A 26,909-nucleotide genomic window follows, 5' to 3' on the forward strand; every position below is an offset into this window, starting at 1 on the left:
TCATTCCTAAATGAGTCACTCCTAAATGCTCTCTCTCCTATCACTAATAATGGACAAGAGGAAGATTACTTTAAATAGCTTGAAAACCAACCCTTATTATGTTTTACTTAGTATGTTCCATGAAGGTGCATGGGGATAATCTGGATAAATCCACAAGGAGGATTTATATAATTTCTTTGTTTACATCTTGAGTAATATTTAAAAATAGCCTGTGAGTTTTAAAAATTATCCATATTAAAATTTTTGTATGATGGATATTACATTTGTGTGTGTGTGAGAGAGAAAGACAGAGACACAGAGATACAGAGACCCAGAGTGAGAGAGAGGGAGGGAGACAGAGCAAGAGGAGGAGGGTTGAGAGGAGAGAGTGAGAGAGTACTACAGTAAGGAGTACCTTTTAATCTTGAACTAGATGTTGAGAAAAATTCAAGGGTAATTTTTTTAATCTGGATAAAAACAAAACCATGTCATTAACAACTTTGCTTAATTTCTCTCTTAACTAATAATAAGCTATTTATTTGCTTTAAAAGCCAATAACTGGACACAAAATTTTCTCCAGGATTATAAATTCAGGAAAATAGGCACACTTATTTTGATCAGTATGTCTTGTGTCTAAAATACTATATGTTAAGTGGTAGTGTCTTAATTACTATTATTTTAATAAATGAATAATTGGATCACTGTAGAAAAGACACTATGGAAATAGTGATAGCTTTGTTATAAAGAACACATTTTTAAAAAGGTGTTTTTTTCTAGTTACAGCATAAATGTAATGTTTTTACTCTGCCCACTTTTTTTAATTGAAGAACTTTAGAAAAATTCTTAATAAATGTGTTTTTCATTGTCACAGATATATTCAGTTACAGAATAAATAGAGAAAATTATTCCAAATACTTAAATATTAAAAATAAACCGTAGCATATATGACAGTCAATGTAAAGAGAAAAAGAAAGCCATTTAAAATACCCAACATTATATGAGAAAATGAGCAAAAGTTGATCATTTAAGAAACTTTAAAGTTTATCCTACCCCTTTGTTTGGCCAGTTATCAAGGCAATTCAGAGGGAAAAATGAAACTTTGTTTTAGTATTATGATAAAATATGTTCTTTCCAAAGAAATAAACTTCACAAATAAGTTATAGTGGATGAAGTAGGCAATTGCCCAGAAGTGGCTTTATAAAAGTATTATTACTGTGTCATAAGGAAATTCCCTTTTTAGTTATTATTAAGAAATAGTTACTGAACACCTGTCATTTATTCTTCTCAGTGTGGAGATACAATGGTGAATAGGGCTTGGAGTCTGATATAGGAGAAATAAACAAATACTATCACTATTATACTAGTAGTCATTAATGCTATGAGGAGAAATAATGTAGGATAGTGTGGGTGGTTATTTTGGGTGTGGTAGACCAGAAATTTCTCTTTGACATTCGAGCATAGAACTGAACAAGCCAGGCGAATATTTGGGAGAAGAATATTACGTGCAGAGCAGTGACTGGTATGGTCCTGGGCTGAGAATGTACTGGATGTGTTTGTGAAATAACAAGATTACCAACGTGGCTAGTATCTGTAGCCACTTGGTTCACTTGGGAAAATACCATTTTCCCAGTGTGGTTCAACTGAACTTCAAAGAGTTTTAGTAACTATATGGCATTCTATTGAAATGCTATTTTATGACATAATTTTTTTTTTCTCTCTAGGTGGTGACAGCTACTGGGACACTTGCTTTAGGCATCAACATGCCTTGTAAATCTGTGGTTTTTGCTCAAAACTCAGTCTACCTGGATGCTTTAAATTACAGACAGGTATTTCAATATGCATACACTCACTATTGCATCATGAAAATAGGACCATAAAATAGTAAAAAATGTGAGCTGTTAGTTTACAAACCTATTGCAGTTTGTGTGCTAGCACACCTTGACATTCATTCATGCCTGACTGTCATTTTTAGCTGTGGTATAGAGGAAACATGTGAGCTTGGAATGGTGTGGCCATCACTAACCAGATATGTGACCTTAGGTGAGATATCTGACCCGCCTGATCCTTTTTTCCTATCTCCAAAATAGGGGTAATAATTATTATCCCATAGCATTTGCAAAAATTAAATGAAGTAATTTCTACAAAAGATACACATCAAAGGTGCCGGATAAACATTTACTCATTCATTTCCTGTGCATATGATTTTGCCTCTGGAGCTAACACTTCTCTCTTTTTTGCTCCCAATACACAATCTTTTACCAAGCCCATTTCATTATTCTCCTACATGTAGTGGTATTCGATTTTTGCCTTGCAACTTCTGCTTTCAGTATCTCTCATCATATATTCTTGGCCTTGTATTATTTTTTTTAAATATTTATTTATTTCTTTTGAGAGAGAGAGAAAGAGTGGGGAAGGGACAGAGAGAGAGGGGAGAGAGAATCCCAAGCAGGCTCCTCGCTATAGTGCAGAGCCTGACACAGGGCTCAATATCACAAACCATGAGATCACGAACTGAGCTGAAATCAAGAGTCAGATGCTTAACTGACTGAGCCACCCAGGCACTTGGCATTGTATTATTAAAACAGTTCTCTAGATTTTCGATTCTTACTCTCCTATGCCCCGCACACAGTATGGTTTGTCTTTATAGGATTCCATACTCAGGAACATTTGATGATTCTTTCTGCCAGTGGCATCAAATTTAGATATATCAGCCAATATTCAAGTTTTTCCCTTCTAAACACTTACTTTCTATTCCCTTATAGACTTTGTTCCTACTCAATATAACACCCCTGTTATTTCCCACCACTTTACCAACCTCTACCCCCGTTCTCCTGATTTCTTTTTCTGCTCCTGTGTCTACATGAGCTCTCCTCTCCCACATCATCTTTGGGATTCACAGAGTTAGGGTTCTGGAGCAAGGGTGTTATAATATTTCAGAAATTGAACTTGGGAATCAAATTACCAGGGTGTGAATTCAGGACCTTTCACTTTCTGGTGTTTAACTATAGACAAGTTTCTTCTACTCCCCGTGTCCTTCTTTCTACATTGTAAAATGGAGTTAATGATCATATTGTCTTAATGACTACAGCTTTATAAGATAGCTTAAAATCCAGATTTGTGATGCCTTCAGTTTTGGTTTTCTTTTTCAGGATTGCTTTGGCTATTCAGGGTCATTTGTGGTTCCATACAAATTTTAGGATTGTTCTAGCTCTGTGAAAAATGCTGGCAATATTTTCATGGGGATTGGATTAAATATGTAGACTGCATAAAATGTATAGACATTTTAACAATGTTTTTCCAGTCCATAAGCATGGAATGCTTTCCCATTTCTTTATATCCTCTTCAATGTCTTTCATAAGTGTTGTATAGTTTTCAGAGTATAGATCTTTTACCTCTTTGGTTGGGTTTATTCCTAGGTATCTCATTGTTTTTGGTGTAATTGCAAATGGGATAAATTCCTTGATTTATTTTTCTGTTGCTTTGTTATTGGTGTATAGAAATGCAAAATAATTCTGTATGTTGGTTTTATATCCTGTGACTTTGCTGAATTCATGTATTAGTTATAGCAATTTTTTGGTGGAGACTTTCAGCTTTCTACATAGAGTATCATGTCATCTGCAAATAGTGAAAGTTTGACTTCTTCCCTGCCAATTTGGATGCCTTTTATTTCTTTTTGTTGTCTGATTGCTGAGGCTAGGATTTCCAGTACTATGTTAAATTGTAATGGTGAGAGTGGACATCCTTGTCTTGTTCCTGACTATAGGAGAAAGGCTCTCAGTTTTTCCCCATTGAGGATATTACGCATGGGTCTTTCATTTATGTCCTTTATGATGTTGATATATGTTACATCTATACCTACTTTGTTAAGTGTATTTATCAAGAATGGATGCTGTGAAAAAGAAAAAAAAAAGAATGGATGCAGTATTTTGTCAAATGTTTTTTCTACATCTATTGAAAGGATCATAGGGTTCTTATCCTTTCTTTTATTAATGTGTTGTATCATATTGATTGATTTGCAAATATTGAACCACCCCTGCAGCCCAGAAATAAATCCCACTTGACCGTGGTGAATAATTCTTTTTGTGTCCTGTTGGATTTGATTTGCTAGCATCTTGCTGAGAATTTCTGCATCCATTTTCATCAGGGATATTGGCTTATAATTCTCCTTTTCAGTGGGGTCTTTGTCTGGTTTTTGGAATCAAGTTAATACTCGCCTCATAGAATGAGTGTGGAAGTTTTCCTTCCATTTCAATTTTTTGGAACAGTTTGAGAAAAATAGGTATTACCTCTGCTTTAAATGTCTGCTGGTAGAATTCCCCGGGGAAGCCATCTGGCCCTAGACTTTTGTTTGGATTTTTTGACTGCTATTTCAATTTCTTTGCTGTTATGGGTCTGTTCTATTTCTTTCTGTTTCAGATTTTGTAGTTTGTATGTTTCTAGGAATTTATCCATTTCTTCTAGATTGCCCAGTTTATTGGCATATAATTTTTTCATAGTATTCTCTTATCATTGTTTGTATTTCTGTGGTGTTGATTGTGATCTCTCACCTTTCATTTGTGATTTTATTTATTTGGGTCCTTTCTCTCTTCTTTCTGATAAGTCTAGCTAGGGGCTTGTCAGTTTTACTAATTCTTTTGAAGAATTAGCTCTTAGTTTCATTGGTCTGTTCTACTGGGTGTTCTTTTTGTTTGTTTCCATATCATTTATTTTTGCTCTAGTCTTTATTATTTCCATTCTTCTGCTAACTTTACGCTTTATTGCTTTATTTGCTGTTCCTTTTCTAGCTCCGTTAGATGTAAGTTTAGGTTGTGTGTTTGAGACCTTCTTACTTCTTGTGGTAGACCCATATTGCAGTATACTTCCCTCACAGGAATGCCTTTGCTGTATCCCAAAGTTTTTAGACTGTCATGGTTTTATTTTCATTTGCTTCCATGTACTTTATAATTTCCTCTTTAATTTTCTGGTTAACCCATTCATTGTTTAGTTGGATGTTCTTTAATCTCCATGTATTTGTGGTCTTCCCAAATTTTTTCTTGTGGTTGACTTCCAGTTTCAAAGTGTTGTGGTCTGAAAATATGCATGGTATGATCTCAGTTTTTTTGTACTTGTTGAGGCTGATTTGTGACCTAGTATGTGATCTATTCTGGAGAATGTTCCATGTGCACTCGAAAAGAATTTGTATTCTGTTTTAGGATGGAATGTTCTGAATATATCTGTTAAATCTATCTGGTTCAGTGAATCATCCAAAGCCATTGTTTCCTTGTTGATCTTCTGACTAGGTAATCTGTCTATTGCTATAGGTGGGGTGTTAAAGTTCCCTACTGTTATCATATTATTGTCAATGTGTTTCTTTATGTTTGTGATTAATTGATTCGTATATTTGGGTACTTTCATGTTGGGAGCACAAAATTTACAATTGTTAGATCTTCTTGGTGTATAGACCCCTTAATTATGATATAATGCCCTTCTTCATCTCCTGTTACAGTCTGTTTTAAAATTTAATTTGTCTGATATAAGTATGGCTACTCTAGCTTTATTTTGGCATCCATTAGCCTGATATATGGTTCTCCATACCCTCACTTTCAATCTGCCAATGTCTTTAGTCTAAAATGAGTCTCCTGTAGGCAGCATATAGATGGGTCTTCTTTATTTTTATCCATTCTTATACTATACATCTTTTTATTGGATCATTATTGGTCTTCTTGGGGAAGGGCCTGCTGCTCTAATTCTTAGGCGGATTTGCCTAAATGGAGATGTGCCTGGAGGGTGCGGGGGTGGGGCTTGGTGTAACACCTCCATTCTCTACCCAGTGGCACAGTTTAGCTCACTGAAGTCAATCAGTGCTGGTGGGCTATTTGTGAAAATGGCTTTGTCCCATTCTCTAGTCTCTGGAGTGGGAAGTTCACACCCTCCCAGACACAGAAATAATCATTCCTCCTGTGTCTCCAGCTTCTGTCAGATCCCTACCTTCACCCTGTCTGTGTCTGAGCTGTCCACCTGTCAGGTGGTATAGCTCTCCTCTGTTTTGTCTCAGCTGTGGCTGTGTTTCAAAATCATACACTTCAGAGACTTCTGGGGCTCAACCTACGCTTATACTGTAGGAGAGGGTCTCACTGTGCTATGGCCAGGCCTGGCTTACCCCATAAAACAGTTGCATAACCACACAGCAGCAGCAGCTTGAAGTTTATGGTAAATCACAACACACAGCTGATGCCAGGGTTTGCTGTCCTCAGCCAGAGTCTTTGTTCCTATACAGGCCATGGGGCAGCTCAGTGGCGCCCACCAGATCTTTTGCCCATGGAGAGGCTGTATCACCTCTACCAAATGCACTGCCTATAAGGAAATCACTTCTCCCTTCTCCCTGGGCTCCCCCCTGCTTCCTCGCTGGAGCACCAGCAGGTGCCGACCTCCAGAACTTCAGACTCTCTACTCTGCTGTTTATAAAAAAAAAACGGTGGTATTGAAACCCTCTCCTTTTTCCCTGTCAGTGGTTTTGGGGAACAATTTTCTTGTGCACTCCTGTGTGTATGTTTTCACTCCTTTTTTCCCCCACTCTTTCTCTCTGGCTACTTTTCAGGGGTAGTGATTTTCTTTTGTGAACCTGATACTCTCTGCTCCCTGTCTCCTTCTCTTTTTCTCGTCTGTGAAAAGGGCTCCCTCCTCTCTGGGGCATGGCGGCTTTTCTCTCCCCCAATTCACTTCTCCACGTTGCGTACCTGCCATGTTCTCTCCCTCAAATTATGGAGATTGATCTCTTAATCCTCAGATTGATTTCCTAGGTGTTCAGATGATTTGATGTTGATCTAGCTGTGTTTATGAGACAAGGTCAGGGTCCTCCTCCTACTCTGCCATCTTTCAGGGAGGTTTTACTTTGTAATTTTGTTTCCAGATGTCTGGACGTGCTGGAAGACGAGGTCAAGACCTGATGGGAGATGTATATTTCTTTGATATTCCATTGCCCAAAATAGGAAAACTCATTAAATCCAATGTTCCTGAACTGAGAGGACAGTTTCCTCTCAGCATAACCCTGGTCCTGCGACTCATGCTGCTGGCTTCCAAGGGAGATGACCCAGAAGATGCTAAGGCAAAGGTACCGTGCTTGACATTTTCTGAGGCATTGTCTTCATTACTAGCTGCACTGTGATTGGGTTTGCTCTTGATTAGAAGTCTGTAGCAGTAACTCTTCTGTTTCATCAGGTTTTTTTTTTATGTTTTGCAATGTCTTAAATAGTATAAGGTTGGGAGTGGAATGGGAGAATAATAATTAGTTTTATTTGTCTCCTCTATCAATTATAGAATTCATGGCTGGATGGACATATGGAATTAAAGATTACCTTTTTCATGTGTGATCAGCATTATCCTACAGGACTAAGCGTGCAGGCTATAGATTTTAAAAGATGTGGGTTAGATTCTGGTTTTCAAAAGGAACAGGATTAGTTGTTATTTCTTAATAAAAGTTTATATTTTTTTGTAAAAAAAGTAGTAACCCAAAGTCATCAAAGAATATTTAGATAATGCAAAAGGTTGAAAGAAGGAAAAGGTTTTATCATCCAAAGACAGTGAGTGATATTATCATTTTGGTATTTTGGCATAGGTATGCATTTGGTTTCAAATACTGATATATTTAATTGGACTTCAGAATATGGTTGTAAACTTTTCCTGAAGTTTATTTGCTCAGGTAAATATTTTAAGTCCAGTCCCACAATGAGAGGTTTAAAATTCATAATTAAACCAATTTGATTTTCATCCTTATGAAGATGCCTTGTTAAAGACACCCTTTCTTCCCTGTTTTTGTATATGCCCAATTAAATCAGTGTTTGTCAATGTGTTTGTCAATGTGAGGGTTCTTTTAGGACTTCTGTGATGAGTTGGCTCTTGTGTTGTTGATGGTCTTACAAAGCAGGCACATATCATTTTAGACCAAAACTTCCCCATTTCTGCATTCTTAATTGTTACTTCTGTGTAGGAAATAAAAACACATTTTTAGTAAGCTTTTAAAAATATTTTTTAGAAAGTTTATTGAATTGGTTTATTTTCTTTGCCTTGGCATATTTGAGAAGATCTATCTAATCTTTATACATAAAAGGCTCAAATGTGGACATAAAATTCTTAGAATATTCTCTTTACTCATCACATCAAACTAAGATAGCTTCTTTTCTTCTGGCATTTACTGTTACAGAGGAGTAGATTTTTTTAGTCTCCCCTAGTGGAGCCATGCTAATTCCTGTTTTCTTGTAGTTAGTTTGATTTTTTTCTGTCTATGTAATTATATGAATATTAAAAAAAATCCTAAGGTTTCAAATTCTTTTCATCAGGATTTTCTGTTCTGTGAATCAGTTTTTAAATTGATGTTTTTGTTATTAAATGTTAAGAGCTTTGAAACTTTATGTTCAGATTTAAAAAACAATTTTAATGTTTATCTATTTATTTTGAGAAAGAAGGATAGAGAGCGAACAGGGGACGGGGCAGAGAGAGAGAGGGAGACAGAATCCCCAGCAGGCTCTGCATTGTCAGCATGGAGCCTAATGAGGGGCACAAACTCACGAACCCCAAAATCATGACCTGAGCCGAAAACAAGAGTCGGACGCGTAATTGACTGAGCAACCCAGGCTCCCCTTCATGTTCAGATTTTTTAAATTGTGGTAAAATACAAATAACATAAAATGTATCATCTTAACCATTTTTAAGTGTGCAATTCAGTATTGCTAAATGTATTTGCATTGTGCAATGCTCAAATAGTTTTGGAATGCAAAAGAGGTTTCTTAAATTAGATCTTTGATATTTGCTTCTGTTTTAATTTGTTCAACTTTTTCAGTTAAAGGTTTAATTTTTAAATCAAAAATCCTTTTTTGGTTCTCTAATGCTATGTATTTCTTCATTATGATAAATCATGTGAAATTTATCTTTCACATTTATAATGCTGCTCTCCAGAGTTTCAGTTCTGCTCTTTAGTAATACACATGTGGATATTAAGTCTGCTATGGAATTTTAGTTCTCCTGAAATTCTTCACTATTTCTTATGTGAACTCTTTCACATCTTAATAAAATATTATTTTTTTAAATTTTTTTTTTTTTTCAACGTTTATTTATTTTTGGGACAGAGAGAGACAGAGCATGAACGGGGGAGGGGCAGAGAGAGAGGGAGACACAGAATCGGAAACAGGCTCCAGGCTCTGAGCCATGAGCCCAGAGCCTGACGCGGGGCTCGAACTCACGGACCGCGAGATCGTGACCTGGCTGAAGTCGGACGCTTAACCGACTGCGCCACCCAGGCGCCCCAAAATATTATTTTTTTAAATGTCAGTTTATAATTGTCCACTTACCTTATGCTGTTGTGCCTTGTCTTTTTTTTTTTTTTTTTTTTAATTTTTTTTTTTTTCAACGTTTATTTATTTTTGGGACAGAGAGAGACAGAGCATGAACGGGGGAGGGGCAGAGAGAGAGGGAGACACAGCATCGGAAACAGGCTCCAGGCTCTGAGCCATCAGCCCAGAGCCCGACGCGGGGCTCGAACTCGCAGACCGCGAGATCGTGACCTGGCTGAAGTCAGACACTTAACCGACTGCGCCACCCAGGCGCCCCTGTTGTGCCTTGTCTTGTTGAGGTCTTGTCTTAGGACATCCGAGGATGCCAAATAATTTTTCAAAAAATTTTGTTGCTGCATGAAGAAAACAGTTTTTATAGGTCGACCTTTTTTTTCTTTATGGTACCTTTTTGTTGTTGTTTGGTTTTGTTTAAGAGTAAGAACCAGTGTTTTCCTGATGGTTCTACAGAACCTGGTCCCTGATTTTCTTGTTGACCTCACCCTTCTCTTCCCCCCCACATGAGCCCACTACCGCTCCATAGATACTTCAGGCACATTACAGTCTGAGGACCATGACTTTGCGTGCATAGTCTCCCTGCTTTACCTTATTCAAGTTTTTGTTCTAACATTACTCTCAGTGAAGACTACTGTTACCACCCCTTCTAATTGTAAATGTATCTCCTGTCTGCTCCACTGTGATCCTTATTCATTTATATATAGCATATATCTCTTTTTATATAGCATCAAATCTCTCTCTCTCTTTCTCTCTCTCTCTCTCTCTCTCTCTCTCTCTCTCATGTTTTTATTTGTTTTCTCTATATTTCTCATTGAAATTTTCTCATTTACCCTGTGGCTAAAGACGTTTGTCCTAATTTCTGTGCAGACATTTATTTATTTATTTATTTATTTTATTTTTTAATGCTTATTTATTTTTGAGAGACAGAACATAAATGCTTATTTATTTTTGAGAGCAGGGGAGGGGTAGAGACAGAGGGAGACACAGAATCCGAAGCAGACTCCAGGCTCTGAGCTGTCAGCACAGAGCCCGATGTGGGGCTTGAACCCACGAGCTGTGACATCATGACCTGAGCCAAAGTCAGAGGCTTAACTGCCTGAGCCACCCAGGCACCCCGGCTTGTGCACACATTTAATAAATATTGTTAGCATGACAATAATTTTAGAAAGATGATCAATTTTCTTATGAAGAGTTGATCTATTGTGGGTTTTGGTCACTTTTGAATGCAGGTACGTTTGTTTCAATCTTATGGGAAGAGCCTAAATGTCCATCAACTGATGAATGGATAAAGGAGATTGTGGTTTATATGTACAATGGAATACTACTTGGCAATGAGAAGGAATGAAATATAGCCTTTTGTAGCAACGTGGTTGGAACTGGAGAGTGTTATGCTAAGTGAAATAAGTCATACAGAGAAAGACAGATACCATATGTTTTCACTCTAATGTGGATCCTGAGAAACTTAACAGAAGACCATGGGGGGGGGGGAAGGGAAAAAAAAGTTAGGGAGGGAGGCAAACCATAAGAGACTCTTAAAAACTGAGAATAAACTGAGGGTTGATGGGGGGTGGGAGGGAGGGGAAAGTGGGTGATGGGCATTGAGGAGGGCACCTGTTGGGATGAGCACTGGGTGTTGTATGGAAACCAATTTGACGATAAATTTCAGGAAAAGAAAAAAGAAATAAATCTTATGGATTGCCAAGGAATAAAATACATGATTTTACTCTGGCTTCTCTCTCACCACCTAATTGCTATTCAAATACCTATTTATTATTTATTTATTTATTTAGAGTGTTGGCAGGGGAGGGGCAGAAGAAGAGGGAGAAGAGAATCTTAAGCAGGCTCCATGCCCAGCACAGAGCCCAATGTGGGGCTCGATCTCACCACTGTGAGATCATGACCTGAACCGAAATCAAGAGTTGGCTGCTTAACCGACTCAGCCACCCACGCACCCCCAAATACCCTTTTAAATCTGAAGCTAGATGAATGGCTTTTGGCCCAAATGTCAGTATTTAGTAGATTTTTAACTTATGTATCTTTTCTGGACTGAAAGCTTATTGATCTATTCCTGCCAGTCTCGCTGCCACATTGATCACGTGGATGTCATTCACCACTACAAACTACATTATGCGTTGCTGTCAGAGTCCTTACTGTCCTAGTCAGACTTTAGTTATGTGTCTACATCTCTAAGATTACAGTGAACCACCATGAATTGCTCACCCTCTTAGTCGTCTGCTGTTTTCTTGCTGTTGCCATCTAATTCTAAATGTAGAGCAACAGAGAGAAGAGGTAGCAGGAAGGGCATTTTTGGCACCCTGAGAAAGAATCATCCTAGAGTAAAGGTGATGTCCACTATACCTCCCTTCCTTTCTCCCTTCTTTCTCTCCTCTCTACGTTCCCCTCCCCCCCTTCTTTTCACAGAATCCACTGGCCTTAAAATGATTGCAGATTCTTCCTAGGTTCTATAAGCTCTCAGGCTTAATGGTGGCCAGGCTTAAATTTTGGTGATGTTGGGAAGTTTTCCTTTTGTTGGAACCTCATAGACATTTTAGTGGGCACATAAAAGATATCTGAACTGCTACCTCAATGCTGTTTTATATTGGAAACCAAGCAATCTTTTTACTACTTCGGTTCTAATCAAGATAGTTCCATTATTTTTGCGACAGTACTGCAGGACGTGCCACAACATATCTTGTTTTCTCGCAGAACAAACCAAGAGCTGTAAACTCTTAAACTGGATTCACATTTATTGTCAGATTATTTGGCAATACGTTTCATTTCTGATGATTCTGTTTGATACGTTCTGGTTGTTAAGAGAAGGATGTACCATGCCAGAAGATGGCAAAGCAAACAATATGAAATGTGACTGAGTCTTGGGTAATACCTATCCTCTGGTTTTGTATTCTTTTGTGTGATGGTCAGTCAGGTGCAGCCCCAAGAGGAGTCAGAGGTGGAGCTCAGGAAAATAAAGTACTGTAAGTGTTAACGACAGGAACCACGGCACTCTATGCAGGACTCTGTACAAAAGACAGCAGGCTGGTCAGGAGGCAGAGGATAAGAGCAGCGGGAAGGTTTGGGTGCCTGCTTTTATTAGAGTTTCTATAGGAAAAGCAAGACAGGGGAGGATAAGCAGTTTAGCATTGGCTGGTTTGAATAATTCTAGTGAGCTTTGTGTGGGCGGTACAGGTGGCCTCTTGTGGCCTGGCACCTGGCCCTGGGATGATTTAGGATACAAGAAATTTTGACTCTGTGGATGCGAGTCACTGAAGGAAGTAGTTAGGGGTATATGGTTGGGATTGGTTGGTTTGCCTATGATAGGCATGCTTTTAGGCAAATTGTTATTATGTTTAGAAATTAGCCAGCACTGGGAGGAGCAGTCTCTCATCAGCCAGAGAAGTTTTTTTAAGATGTCAAAACATCCTAATATACAGGAAAAAAAATTGAATTACAGTATACCCATATTATTATTTACAAATGAATTTCATAGAACTAACATGGTGTAAATTATTCTTTCAAGGTGCTGTCAGTGCTAAAGCATTCATTGTTGTCCTTCAAACAACCCAGAGTCACGGAGATGTTAAAACTTTACTTCTTGTTTTCTTTGCAGTTTCTTATGAAACAGGTATGGCTGTCCTTTGTTTTTGTTTTTTTGTTTTTGTTTGTTTTATTTTTTTGAAAAGGAATGGAACTATCTTTAATTTTTATCATGCCAAATTAGTTATAGTCTTTAGAAGGTCCTATCCATTGACTAATATTTCTTACACTTGATATAATTACCAAAACTTGGCGAGGTAATGATTACCAATGTCTCTTACATTGCCATTAAGTACTATTTTAAACTGACAATCAGTTCGTTATTAATTCATGTCTGTGGTGAGTTGACTCAAACTAATAAATTATTTTTGTTCTTTAGGGCTATTTAGATCAAGAAGGTAAACTGATGGGGTTTGCTGGACTTGTATCACATTTGCATTATCATGAGCCTTCTAATCTTGTGTTTGTCAGTTTTCTTGTAAAAGGCCTTTTCCGTAATCTTTGTCAGCCAACTAGGAAAGGTAAGCTTGATGTTTTGGGTATGTAATCTAAAAATAGCAACAGAGACTATATGAAGCCAACACTTGAGGAGTATTTTTTTCTACAAATATTTAGATAATTTAGAGATGCCAAACTAGATAAAATGAAGTTTTATATACCTACTAATTGTATGGAAGACAGCCATATTTTGTGACACCTATTTTAAAATGTCAATATCTTATGAACTTTAGTGATTTCTGGACTCCAGGATTCAGAACTTATTAAATAATGTATGGTTTTTTAATAAATATTTTTTTCTAATTAAATGTCACACATGCTCATCATAGAAAAAGGATATAGGAAAGCATTATGTTAAATAGGAAATTCACCATCAGTGTTTCTGTATATTTTCTTCCAATCATATTTTCTTAGACTGTAACTATATAGTATATTTAAATAACTGATATTACTTTAATTGCATAATCTAGAATCTTGCTTTCCCCAAAATATATTTTTGCCAATATCATGTAAATTTTTTGTGAATTCCATTTTAATGTCCACCTAATACTCCACTTAACACATTTTTTATTAAAACCTTTTTGATTTTTATAATTAAACCATGGACCTTTAAACAGTGTCCCTAAAAGAAATATTTTCCTTTTTGTGCTTACATTTGTTATAGTTCCTAATGCCTGGCAAATGCAGTGCCTTTCAGAGCGTTTCTTTATCTTCTATCATGAATTGATAACAACAGTTTACTTTGTGCAGTAGGTTTAGTTACTATGCTCTGACCATGCATTGTTCTGTGAAACAAGGATACTCAGGAAATTCTGTCCCCTCAAAAGCTCTGCAAGAGAAATAATTTCCTGCAAGTGGAAATACAGTTGTGTTTATTGCTATGTGTGTGTGGGTGGGGTGGGGTATGAGGGTGTATGCTATTATAAACATGGAGATAGAAAATTTGATAACTTTATGAGGCACATAATATGGCTATCACTATTTTGTAAATGAGGAAACTCAGACACAGAGAAGTTAAATAAATTGCCATGGTCACACAAATTACTAAATGTCAGAGCCAAGATTGAAATAGGAAGAGTCTGACTCTGGAGCCCAAGTTATTAAATGTAGCACCTTTTTAATCACTACTGTAAAGTGCTCATGTGTTGTGAAGAATAGAACATAAGTCAAGTTGATGGTATCTTAGTATGAGTGGCGAGAAGGTAAGACAGGGAGGTAAAGCTGGGAGGTGATTTGTGGGCTGTACTTTGGAAAGCCTTAAATGCTAGACTAAGGAGATTGGATTTTGTTTATGAGGCATTAGATACAATCAGAGATTTTTGAATAGGTGAGAGACATGATCATAAAATGCTTCAGGAAAACTGATCATAGCCTGAATTTGGGGAGTAGAATCCAGGTAAGGAGATGAGGCAATTTGTGGTTGGAATGGCTAGGGTATGAATTAGAGTGGGAGTAGCAAGAGTGAAAAAGAAGGTACAGATGTAAACTGTCAGCAGACGGAGTCATTCCTTGGTTGCTATATTTGTCACAAATTTTCAGTTTTCATGAAATGAAATGCAATAGAACATACAATTTAAATGTTAAAAATTGGATTGATACCGGTTTTTACATTTGTAACAAGACACTTTGTTTTATATAGGCTCAAAACATTTTTCTCAAGATGTTATGGAAAAGCTAGTGTTAGTATTGGCAAATCTATTTGGAAGAAGATTGCTTCCAGCGAAGTTCCAAGATACCACTCTCAAGTTTTATCAATCAAAGGTAAAATGTATGCTTCTGATAACATTAAATAATTAGTATAATTACATAGAGCCTATCATAAGTGATTCAGCAGCAGTAGGATTTTTATCAACATAGGTTTCATTTGTTTTGTGGAATAATAATTTTTCTTTCTGTAATGACTGTTACATTTAACCTCAAATTCATAAGCTTCTCCTTGTAAACCTATCAAAAGATCAATTGCCTTAAGAAAAATAAGATCAAGAGTTTTGTTCATGTTTTCCATTTGCTTGTATGATTGTATCAAATTACAGCATTCAGCAGCTAAAGAAACCATGTAGATAATTATACATTGAAGGAACTTTAATGAACTTAAAGAAAAGTCCCTATCATTGAATCTGTAGTTCTCATAGGGTCTTTTTATGTTGAGATAGGGCTATGGTAGGAAATATATGTTGTGAACTCTAATGTCCTCACTGAAAAAAATATTAGAATAGTCATTGAAGAAATCATTCCTTGACTCATACAGAATAGAAACAAAATGCCAATTTTATTTGCAAAATATTCTTTGATCATGATTTGCTATTTTTAAATCAACATCAAATACTATTACCAATTTACTCTATAAGAATCTGAGAAAGTGGGATAGTCCGGTTATACTACATAATCTTAGTAAAAGGTGACAAGGAACAAAAAGAGATGAGTTAATCTATATTGTCTAATTCCACAAATACAAATCTTAGGCCTCACACAATGTTGTCTTGATCAGTGAACACATCTTTAGTTATTGATCTATCATCTTCACATTTTTTTCATCACATGTATATGCTTGAAGTATTGCTCGTTTTGTTTAAATGATTTATATTAAACTTGGGAAAGTCAGTATCTAAATTCTCACAAAGACATCATAAAAATCCACAATAAAAGAAGGTTTTGCATGAAGACCTCCTCTCTCTCTCTCACTGTCACTCTCTCTCGCTTTTCTTAAAGTTTATTGGAAATTTGTGCACTTCCAGGTAGGGTATAGTAAATGTTCATCATTTGTATTGCAACAGAGAGCTGTGGAAAGAATGATTGGCTAAAATTATACAATGGCAAGAACTTATTCAAGGTGTGATAGGAATCTCTAACCATGGTTTTTCTCCCAAAGAATTTGTTGATTCTGGACATGGTTTGAAAATGTTCTTAGCATATACAGAGCCTCTTCTGTGAGATTAAAAAAAATTATGAAAGCTTTTAGTGATCACATGGGGCTAAAGTGACAAAAACTTGAGAGACATAGTATTTCTGTGAGTGTACTGAGGATGTATATACTGAGTCCCAGATCTGCATGAAATGTTGGGTTACTACACAAAATTTTTTTGCAGTCTTATGGAATTTATTAAAGAAAACCCACGAAAAGGAAGGTTCTGCATTTATTCATAGGCTTGTATCCCCCTCAAAACATTTTGAAAGCTTTTAGAGCTGAAGGATATAAAGGGTTAGGAAGTTCTGTAGGAAAGAGGTAAATCTTTGGCAGTCTTAGGACTGAGAAAACTAGGCCCACCAGTCTCATACTCAAAGTTCCAAGAGGGTCATGACTCAGGAACAGAGATAAAATGGATATAGACTGAAACTTAATAAAACTGGAAAACAATATTAGCAATACCAACAATACCACTTTAATCTCTACTTGGATCAAAGTGATCACATCTTCACTCATTTAACCAAATACAAAAAGGGGAGAACTCACTCTGGTGGAAGATGACATCAGCCTACCAGGTCCTTTTATAAACAATTTCTGGTGAAAAAAAAAAGCTACAAAACTAAAAAAATGAATAAGCAAGAACATACGACCAGATGGCAGGAAGAAAAGCAGGCAATAGTAGTACATACAGAGATGATTCAGATACTGGAGTTAAGAGACAAAGAATATAAGTATGGTTAATATGTTAAAGAAAATAGGAGAAGTGATAGACTAAATTCAGAAAGATGGAGATTTTCACCATATAATTAGAATTTTATCTGATAATTTTTTAATGTTTATTTATTTATTTATTTAGAGAGTGCATGAGCTGGGGAGGGGCAGAGAGAGAGGAAGAGAGAGAATCCCAAGCAGGCTTCACGCTCTGTGTAGAGTCTGATGCCGAACTCGATCTCACAACTGTGAGATCATGACCTGAGCTGAAGTCAAGAGCTGGATGCTTAACCAACTGAGCCACCCAGGCACCCTTTCTCAGATAATTAAATGGAGACTTAAGAATTGAAAAATATATCTGATCAGAATATATATATATAAGAAAGAATCAATGAGCTGACAGCTCAATAGAAAGTATCCAAATGGTAACAAAGAGAAAAAATTAAAATAAAGGCAGATAGCATAAGAGAATTATGGATCACATTCAAAATGTTTAATGTTATGTAATGGGAGTCCCCTAAGAAGAGGAGGGAGACAAATGGCAGAAGAGTATTCAAAACTAATAACTTGGAGTTTTCCAAAGCTGATAAAAGATAGCACTCCATAGTTTCAAAAGCTTATAAGTCAAATTCAAGAAGGGTAAATATAAAGAAATATTAAACAAAAACTACTCAAAGTCAAAAAAAGAGATTAAATCATAAACTGGCTAGAGCTGAAATAGACATTTCCTTGAAAAAAAGCAATAATAAGATTGAAGGCCGACTTTTTAACCAAAATAATGGAAACTAGAAAAAGATGGGCAAAAATTTCATCCTACTCTATTTTCATACAGAAATATGTATATATATTTTGCATATATTTTAAATATAATTTAAAATAGGGTAAATATATTGTGATTGAATTAATAACATATCAGGAAGATATGCATATATCTGCCTTATTTTTTTAGCTTTATTGTTATTGAAGTATAATTGATATACAAAGAATTGCACACGATTAATGTATACATCTTAATGTGTTTGGACATATGCGTATACCCATGATATCATCACTATAACCAAAGTACTAAATATATTCATCACATCCCCAAACTTCCTAGTGTGTGGGGTGTTTGTTTGTTTGTTTGTTTGTTTGTTTTTTTGGTAGGAACACTTAACATGATGTTTATCCTCTTGTATTTTAAAGTGCACAGTATTGTATTGTTAACTATAGGTAGTTTGTTGTACAGCAGATCCCTAGAATTTACTTATCTTGTATAACAGAAATGTCATATCCAATGAAAAACAATTCCCCATTTCTTTAGGCCCTTGCAATCACCATTCTGTTCTCTGCTTTTGTGAGTTTGACTATTTAAGATATAAAGGGAATATAAAAATTTATAGGATATAATTTCCAAATACGTGAAATCATGAAGTATTTGTCCTTCTACAACTGGCTTATTTTACTTGGCATAATATCCTCTAGGTTCATCCATGTTATTGCAAATAGAAAATTTTCCTTCTTTTTTTTAAAATGTTTTTTATTTATTTTGAGAGAGAGAGCAGGGGAGGGGCAGAGAGAGGGAGCCCAAGTAGGCTTTGTACTCTCAGCACAGAGCCTGACTTGGGGCTCAGGTGCCCCAGATTTCCTCCCTTTTTAAGATGGAATAATATTCTACTGTAGGTATATTCCATATTATCTTATCCACTCATCGGTTGATGGACATTGGGTTGTTTCCATATCTTGCCTATTGTGAATAATGATGCAGTGAACATGGGGGTACATACATCTCTTCAAGATCTTTATGTCAATTATTTTGGATATATACTTCAAAATGGGATTACTGGATCATATGGTTCTATTTTTAATTTTTGAAGAAACCTTTAAATTTTTTCCATAGTGGCTGTACCACTTTACATTTCCACCAAGAGTGTATAGGAATTCTAATTTTTCTATATTCCCCTCAACACTTATCTTTTGATTTTTTGATAATACCCATCATTAAAAGTTGAGTGACTTAATATATATGGTGGCCATTTGCATGTTTTCTTTGGGGAAGTGTCTATTCTTGTCCTTTACCCCCCCCCTTTTTTTTGCTCTTAAGTTATAGAATATTCTTATATATTTTGGATATTATCCCCTTATCAGATAGATGGCTTAGAAATATTTTCTCTCATTCTGGAAATTCCTTTTTGCTTTATTCTTATTCTTATTATTTGCTGTACAGAAGCTTTTTAGTTTGATATAGTCCTACTTGTTTATTTTCATTTTTGTTGCCTATGCTTCTTGTGTCATAAAAAACAAAACAAACAAACAAAAAATTCCAAGACCCATGTCCTTATATTTTCTTCTATGAATTTTATAGTTTCAGGTCTTCTTTAAGCCTTTAATCCATTTGAGTTTGTTTTTATGTACAGTGTATGGTAAGCGTCAGTTTCATTCTTTTATATGTGTATATCAAATTTTTCTTGACGAAACTATCCTTTCCTCCCTGTGTGTTCTTGGCACCCTTGTCAAAGATCTGCTGACCATATACATGGATTTATTTCTGGACTCTATTCTGTTCCATTAGTCTATATGTCTTTCATTATGCTGATACCATACTGTTTTGATACTGTGGCTTTGATATATATTCTGAAATTAGGAATGGTAATGCCTCTGGCTTTGATTTATTTTCCCCTCAAGGTCATTTTGACTATTCAGGGTGTTTTGTGATTCTGTATGCATTTTGGGATTATTTTTCTATTTCTGTAAAAAATGCCATGGGATTTTGGTAAGAATTATAATGAGTCTGTAGGTCACTTTGGATAGTTTTGTCATCTGAATAGTAATTATTCTTTCAATTTATGATCATGGCATGCCTTTCCATTATTTGTATCCCCTATAATTTCTTTCAGTGTTTTATAGCTTTTAGGTAGAGACCTTTCACCTCCTTGGTTAAGCTTATTCCTAAATATTTTATTCCTTTGATGCTATTGTAAGTGAGATTGTCCTAATTTTCTTTTCAAATACTTAATGTACAGAAACACAACTTTTTTTATGTTGATTTTGTATCCTGCAACTTTGCTAATATTGCCTATCAGTTCTAATAGTTTTTTGTGTATGTGCTAAAAGAAATATATGCCTTAGGCAAACAAAAAAATCTAAACTTGGGAAACTTGAAAATATAACAGGGCATGAAGTGCACTAGAAAGGATAATGTGTGGGTAGATAATATCTACTGTACCTAAAAATAATTGTAATGTATTATAATAAATTTATAATATATACACATAACTAAAATGCATGACATTTATAATGCAGGTGTTGGGAAGAGTAAATATATTTAAATATTTTAAGGTTCTTGCAGTATTAAGAGTCGTGTAAATTAAAGATGTATTTTGTAATCTCTGGGGGTAAAGATTAGCAAAATAATGCACAAATAAGTGATGATAGAAGAAAAACTGATTAAAAAAAGACAAGAACAGAGAAAATAATATATAATATATAGTCCAGATAGAAACCAAATACTAAAATAGTATATATAAACTCAACTGTGTAAGTAACTACATTGAATATATATGTGCTAAATGCATCATGTAAAATACTAACATTTTTAGATTGTATTAAGGAAAAAAAAAAAACCCCACAATTGTATGCTGTTTATACAAATCACATCTTAGCTATATAGTCCAAGAAATTTTGAAAGTAAATGCCAGGTCAGAAAATGCCAGATCAATACCAGAAGAATCAGAAACACCTTAATTGTCTGAAAATTAACAGATTCATTTCCAAATACATGTAGGACATCAGAAGAAATAGAAAAAGAGTTAACATGGTTCTGAGACTGAAAGCATGGGTATAATACAGAGACCTGATGTAGTTGTAAGCCTTTTAACACTATTTGATTTAAAAAAAAAAAATTTGTACTTGTAATGTTTACTATGATAAAATACATCTTGGGCATAAATTAAATTCCTTAAAAAAGAAAATTAAAAAATTAAAATAAGAAAAATACATATAGGACAAAAATAAAATGGAAATTATAAAATATTTTAATTAAATAGTGAAAGAAGCATACACATACAAGATGCAATTCATTCAGTGATTGTAGGGAAATTTATAGCCTTATAATCATATTGTAGGAAAGAATAGAAGCTGAAAAAAAATCAGTGATTTAATTTTCAACTTAAGAAGCTGGGAAACCAAACAAATGAAATAGAAAATCTAACTTAAGGGGCGCCTGGGTGGCGCAGTCGGTTAAGCGTCCGACTTCAGCCAGGTCACGATCTCGCGGTCCATGAGTTCGAGCCCCGCGTCGGGCTCTGGGCTGATGGCTCAGAGCCTGGAGCCTGTTTCCGACTCTGTGTCTCCCTCTCTCTCTGCCCCGCCCCCATTCATGCTCTGTCTCTCTCTGTCCCAAAAATAAATAAACGTTGAAAAAAAAAAAAAAAAAAAAAAAAAAAGAAAATCTAACTTAAGATAAATTTTACAAATATCAGGAAGGAAAATGGGACATTACTACAGATCTTACTTTGGTCATCAAAAAGAACAAAAGGGGGATATTATGAATGATTTATGCCAAGACATCTGGCTATTTGTACAAAAAGGGAAAATTCCTAGAAAATGCAACTTTCCCAAACTAACCAACGAAGATATAAAAAGTCCTCAGTGTCTGGTATCAAAGAAATGTGATCAATTGTTTTTAAAAATCTCCATGAAAACAAAACAAATGAACAAACAAAAACAGGCCCAGATGATTTCATTGGAGATTTCTTTCAAACATTCAATGAATACCACCAATTTTTCACAAACTCTTCTAGAGGATACAAACTCTTTTTGGGAGAAAAACCTAAAATTCGTACCAAAGCCCTTACATTATAACAAGGAAAGCTATAGAATAATATAGAATAATTAACAAAATAGTGACAAAATGAATCCGGTGAGGTTTTGAAAACCTTCCCAACCAAGTGAGAGTTAGTTATTCCAGGCATGCAAGTGTACTACTTTTTATTGTTGTTTGCTCTCGAAACATGTTACTAGATTCTTTGAAATATTCAGAAGTGAAATGTAAAAGAAGTGTCAAAGGGGGGAAAGAGAAAGAGACAAACCAAGAAACAGACTTCAAACTATACAGAACACACTGATGGTTACCAGAGGGCAGGTGTGTGGAGGGATGGGTGAAATAGATGATGGGGACTAGGGACTGCACTTGTGATGAACACCCGGTGTTTTACAAAAGAGCTGAATTACTAAATTGCACACCTGAAACTAATATAACACTTTATGTTAGCTAACTAGAATTTAAATAAAAACTTAAAAAATTTTTAAAAAGAGGGTGTCGATTAAGTAGTGTGAAAGCAAATTTTTGAGAGTGAGGGTATTGATTTTTATAAATGCATATAGAAACAAAAAATGAACTTTACTTTCACAGATGAAGGAATGAAGCAGTTACATTGTTGAATAAATAGGTAACTACAGAATTATATTGCGGTGTTCTTTGCCATTCTTCCAAAGTTTCAGTTTTTGAGAAAGATATATAGATCTTTCTGAAAAATAGTTGGCCTTTAGGTGTTCTTAATGATCTTCTTGCTGACTTAGGTGTTCCTTGAGGATCTTCCTGAGGATTTTAATGATGCTTTACATGAGTATAACATGAACGTTACAAAAGACTTCGCCTCCTTCCTACTAAGTGTTTCTAAATTGGCTGATATGAAACAGGAATATCAACTCCCGTTGTCAAAAATAAGTAAGTATATCCTAGCCCCATTGTGGATTAGAAAGAAAAAGTAATTTTTCTAAGAATATTTTTCCCAGAGGAAGGGTAGAGCCTGGGAAATATCAGTCTGCCTTAAAATAAGGGGATTCTTTCTACTTTCCAAAGAAAGAAACTCTTGATTATTAGAAGTCAGAAGGGTAATGGAGAATAAAATTAAATAGAGTCATTTGTAAACCCATCTTGATTAAAGGTTGCTTTTGGGGCAAGCCTGGCACATGCATCAAGGACATCTGTAAGATGAAGAGAAACCAGAGACTATTCTGTCACTTGTTTTCTTGAGAGGAAATATGTGTAGTGTTCATGAACATAGACTCTTGGCAGATTGCCTGGGTCCAAACTCTGGCTCTGCTGCTATTAGCAGTGAGACCTTGGGCAAATGAGTTCATATTCATGCCTCCATTTTCTCAAAAAATATATAAAAAAGAAAATAACATTACCTACCTAGTCTGGGTGATCTTTAAGTAATTCAGTTAATATATGTGAATACCTTAAAACAGTGCTAAGCACATAGTATACACATTAATCTTTGCTGTTATTTTTCATAAGCTATTGGATAGAAATCTTCTAGGGGAAAGTAAACAGGAAAAACTGACTGGGATAAAGGAAAAGAGTTGAGCCATGAGTAGTAATTTCCTAGTTTCACTATACCCTAACTCCTCAACTGGGAAAAAGTTAAGGAAGCAGGGGCCATAGCTTCCTGGGCCCTATTAAAGTGGGAGCAGCATGAACAAAAGCAGACAACAGTGAAGCATTGTAAGCATCCCAGAGGAGACAAAATAGGAGTGCATGAATATTCTGCCTTCATTGCAAATTAGAGTGAACACTGAATGCATAATCTGGTGCTTTTTAAGAGTAAGAATGGAAAGAATATTTCTTCTCACATGCCATTCTCAAACCTACTAATCGTGGTCTCTTGGAACACCCAGTCTTGGAAGGATTCTGAGGCCAGATCTGAGTTCAGTAGGAAAAAGCACCAAGGTAATAACAGTAATTCTATGTTAAAAGATTATGCAATTTAAATGTAGTCTTTTATTACTTGGTGGTCAAGGAACTGAAGTATGCAAAATGTTACATTGATAATTGTATTGATAGCTAACATTTATTGAATGAATTCTGTGCTGTTCACTTTATGTTAGATGTACCATTCACTTTATGTGATGTATCTCAGTCTGATGTCGGTCCTGGAAAGTTGAAGGACTCCATATGCAGCATGGTCTAGTATAGGTGCATAAAGCTCAACAGTTTGTCTGATTTTTAAAAATTAATCTATCCCAACCTGTTATGGCAAGATTTCACAGGAAAAGAATGTGAGGATTCCCAACTTGTGTCTCACTTGATGAACTGCAAAGAAGGAAGAGTAGCTATTTCTCCATTTGCTTGCCTCTCTGGAAACTCTGATGGTGATTTGTTTCAGCCAAATACTCCAAACCATGTAAGTGGAAATGGGGTTTATAAATAAAAGATCCTTAAGAAAGAGTTGGATTGGAGCACCTGGGTGGCTCAGTCGGTTAAGCATCTGACTTCAGCTCAGGTCATGATCTTCCAGTGCGTGAGTTCGAGCCCCGCATCGGGCTCTGTGCTGATAGCTCAGGGCCTGGAGCCTGCTTCGGATTCTGTGTCTCCTTCTGTCTGTGCCCCTCCCCTGCACTTTCTCTCTCTCTCTGTCTCAAAAATAAACAAACATTTAAAAATGTTTTTAAAAAGGAGAAAGAATTGGACTTACACTTCTAGGCTATTTAGAAAGGATTCAAATTTCTCAAATTGAAAAAAAACTTCAGGTGTATGATCAGAATTATCCAGGAAATGTCACTCTTGAGGCCCGTATGATTTCAGCTTTTCAATGTTGGCCTGAGGGACCCTGCTCCATTGTGCAGAATTCCCAGTAATACCACTTCCCTTCTCTCTTTATAGATTGGTGCAAGTTTGCCATGAAAAGAGCATATAAAACTATCTTCAAGCTTTCCCAGTATTGTTATAGATGTTGTCAATGCCATATATATTCAGGATCACTAGTGTCCAAAATGGAGTGTAAAGAACTAGACACCTTGGGAATATGCTGGAAAACCCATTGAATGTTGGAATAAACTCGTAGAAATTTAATTGATATTTTAAGACAAGGTTTGAGAAGAAAAAAACTTTTGTTACATTTGATATTATGGTTTAACGCTAGTGTCAAAACTCCATCCTAGTCCAAAATCAGATAGTCCCCTATTATGTAAAATAGTCCAGTATCACTTAAAAGAATTTTGAGGGCGCCTGGGTGGCGCAGTCGGTTAAGCGTCCGACTTCAGCCAGGTCACGATCTCGCGGTCCGTGAGTTCGAGCCCCGCGTCAGGCTCTGGGCTGATGGCTCGGAGCCTGGAGCCTGTTTCCGATTCTGTGTCTCCCTCTCTCTCTGCCCCTCCCCCGTTCATGCTCTGTCTCTCTCTGTCCCAAAAATAAATAAACGCTGAAAAAAAAAAAAATTAAAAAAAAAAAAAAAGAATTTTGAAAACCTAAATAGACCCTTGTGCATTTTAAGTCGACACATGCATTTTAATCATAAATTCAAATAATTTCTGATGATATAATTTCCAGCTTTAGATAAACATTGCTACATTAAAATAAAGCCATCATATCATTTTAATACATAAAAAAGAATATGAATACTGAAGCATTTGAATAACCATAATTATAAAGCTAAAGGCAGTCAAGAATAAAATTTTTAACAATCTCAAATATGGCATAGTTCTTTTCTCTTGTATTTAGATTGTACCTTCCCCTACATAATTTTACCTTAATGTAATATATTTTTAAACATGAAGTCACCCTACCTGACACATTTCTTCACTTAAATAGTATGCAATTTCAGTTTAATGGTTATTTCCTGTTTATTACAGAAACTTAAATATAATACAAATTTTGAGAAGCATTGCTAAGAATAAAATTAACATTGTATTAGAAATGTATATACGAATGGGATGGACGAAGCTATTTCTTTTAAAATTAGTCCATACAACTGAGGATGAATATTTACTTATTTTTAGAATGAGACAGAGTTCCAGAATTAAAACTTAATTTGAATTCTGAGAAACCTTATTCAAATAGATAAGTAGCTCAAAATGGAGCAACTTTTGTTATAACAGTGGTATACAATTCTTCTAATTCCTTCCAAGTTTGTGCCAAATCACCTAGCAATCTATTATCATAAATATGTTTTGTATGTGCTCTTAATGAATAGCTTAATTAGATCCACTTTAATTTTGTTGAATTCAAATAGTTGGAAACAACCTAATTTAAAAGAAAAAAAAAGTATTTTTAACTTAGTCTGTAAAGTCATCCATTTTCTTGATAAGAAAGCCGTATTGCTCTTTGTTGGTAGTCTGTACGTTTTCAAACCCCAAGGAAATGTACCATAGTAAGTTTGAGGAGACTTTCTGTTTTATAAGATGAGAGAAAAACATTAATGAAAGAAGAGATGGGAAAGGATTTTTTTTTTTACCGAAAAGGTATATAGTTCAAAAATGAATTAGAAACTACTGCTCTTGATATTATGTGAAGCTCTTTGAGGCTAGTGCTATAGGGCTTTACCCTCATGTGAGTGGTGTCTTACAGATTGTGGAGGAATGTGAAACTCTGGCATGGAAATAATAGAGGATTGAACTTTAGCTTATAAGATTTTATGAAGCTTTTTTTCCCTGTATTTTATTTCTAGAATCATAAACAATTAATTACTTCCGTAAGAAGTTTATAGCTAATAACATTGAAAACCAGACATTTTAACAAGACATAATTTTCCCTTTTCTCTATTTTATGATTAATTTAACTTACGGTCAGTATGTACCATTAACTTCTGTTTCCTTGCCATATGCAAAATTTTCCTTGGGGTTTTGGAGGGCATGAATACAGTTATAATAGGGTATAATGTCTGTGTCTTATTGCCACACAGTCACCGTCAATTAGAAGAGATCTTTAAGGTACAGAACATGAACTAATTCAGACTCATTGTTGTTCCTGGTGGTGTACTAGAGAGAGGAGGCCAGTTTTATTTCTTCTATTTTGTAGCATCTTGAACTGATGGATATTTCCAGAGTATTCCATGATGGCAACATGCCCTTTGCCTTCCCCAACTGACTTTGTGAAAATTTACTTTCCTAGTGTAAGTTATAACCTCTCAAGCATGTTTAGCTTTTATTGTTTGTTAGATTTTAGTTTAATACTAAATATTTATGCGCAATGTCTTTAA

At 35.5% G+C, this 26,909-nt stretch overlaps 1 protein-coding gene across 2 annotated transcripts in view; it reads left to right on the forward strand.

Moving 5' to 3' along the window:
* DDX60 (DExD/H-box helicase 60) overlaps positions 1 to 26,909 on the forward strand; it is a 103,262-nt gene that overhangs the window by 62,236 nt on the left and 14,117 nt on the right. For both annotated transcript variants that reach the window (XM_030312780.1, XM_030312781.2), the window contains exons 29-35: positions 1,701 to 1,805; positions 6,869 to 7,069; positions 12,817 to 12,921; positions 13,213 to 13,354; positions 14,971 to 15,092; positions 22,507 to 22,654; positions 23,974 to 24,116. In XM_030312780.1, coding sequence (XP_030168640.1) covers positions 1,701 to 1,805; positions 6,869 to 7,069; positions 12,817 to 12,921; positions 13,213 to 13,354; positions 14,971 to 15,092; positions 22,507 to 22,654; positions 23,974 to 24,116 — 966 coding nt within the window. The remainder of the gene's footprint in view (positions 1 to 1,700; positions 1,806 to 6,868; positions 7,070 to 12,816; positions 12,922 to 13,212; positions 13,355 to 14,970; positions 15,093 to 22,506; positions 22,655 to 23,973; positions 24,117 to 26,909) is intronic.

The sequence above is a fragment of the Lynx canadensis genome, chromosome B1, assembly GCF_007474595.2.
Source record: "Lynx canadensis isolate LIC74 chromosome B1, mLynCan4.pri.v2, whole genome shotgun sequence".
Taxonomy (NCBI): domain Eukaryota; kingdom Metazoa; phylum Chordata; class Mammalia; order Carnivora; family Felidae; genus Lynx; species Lynx canadensis.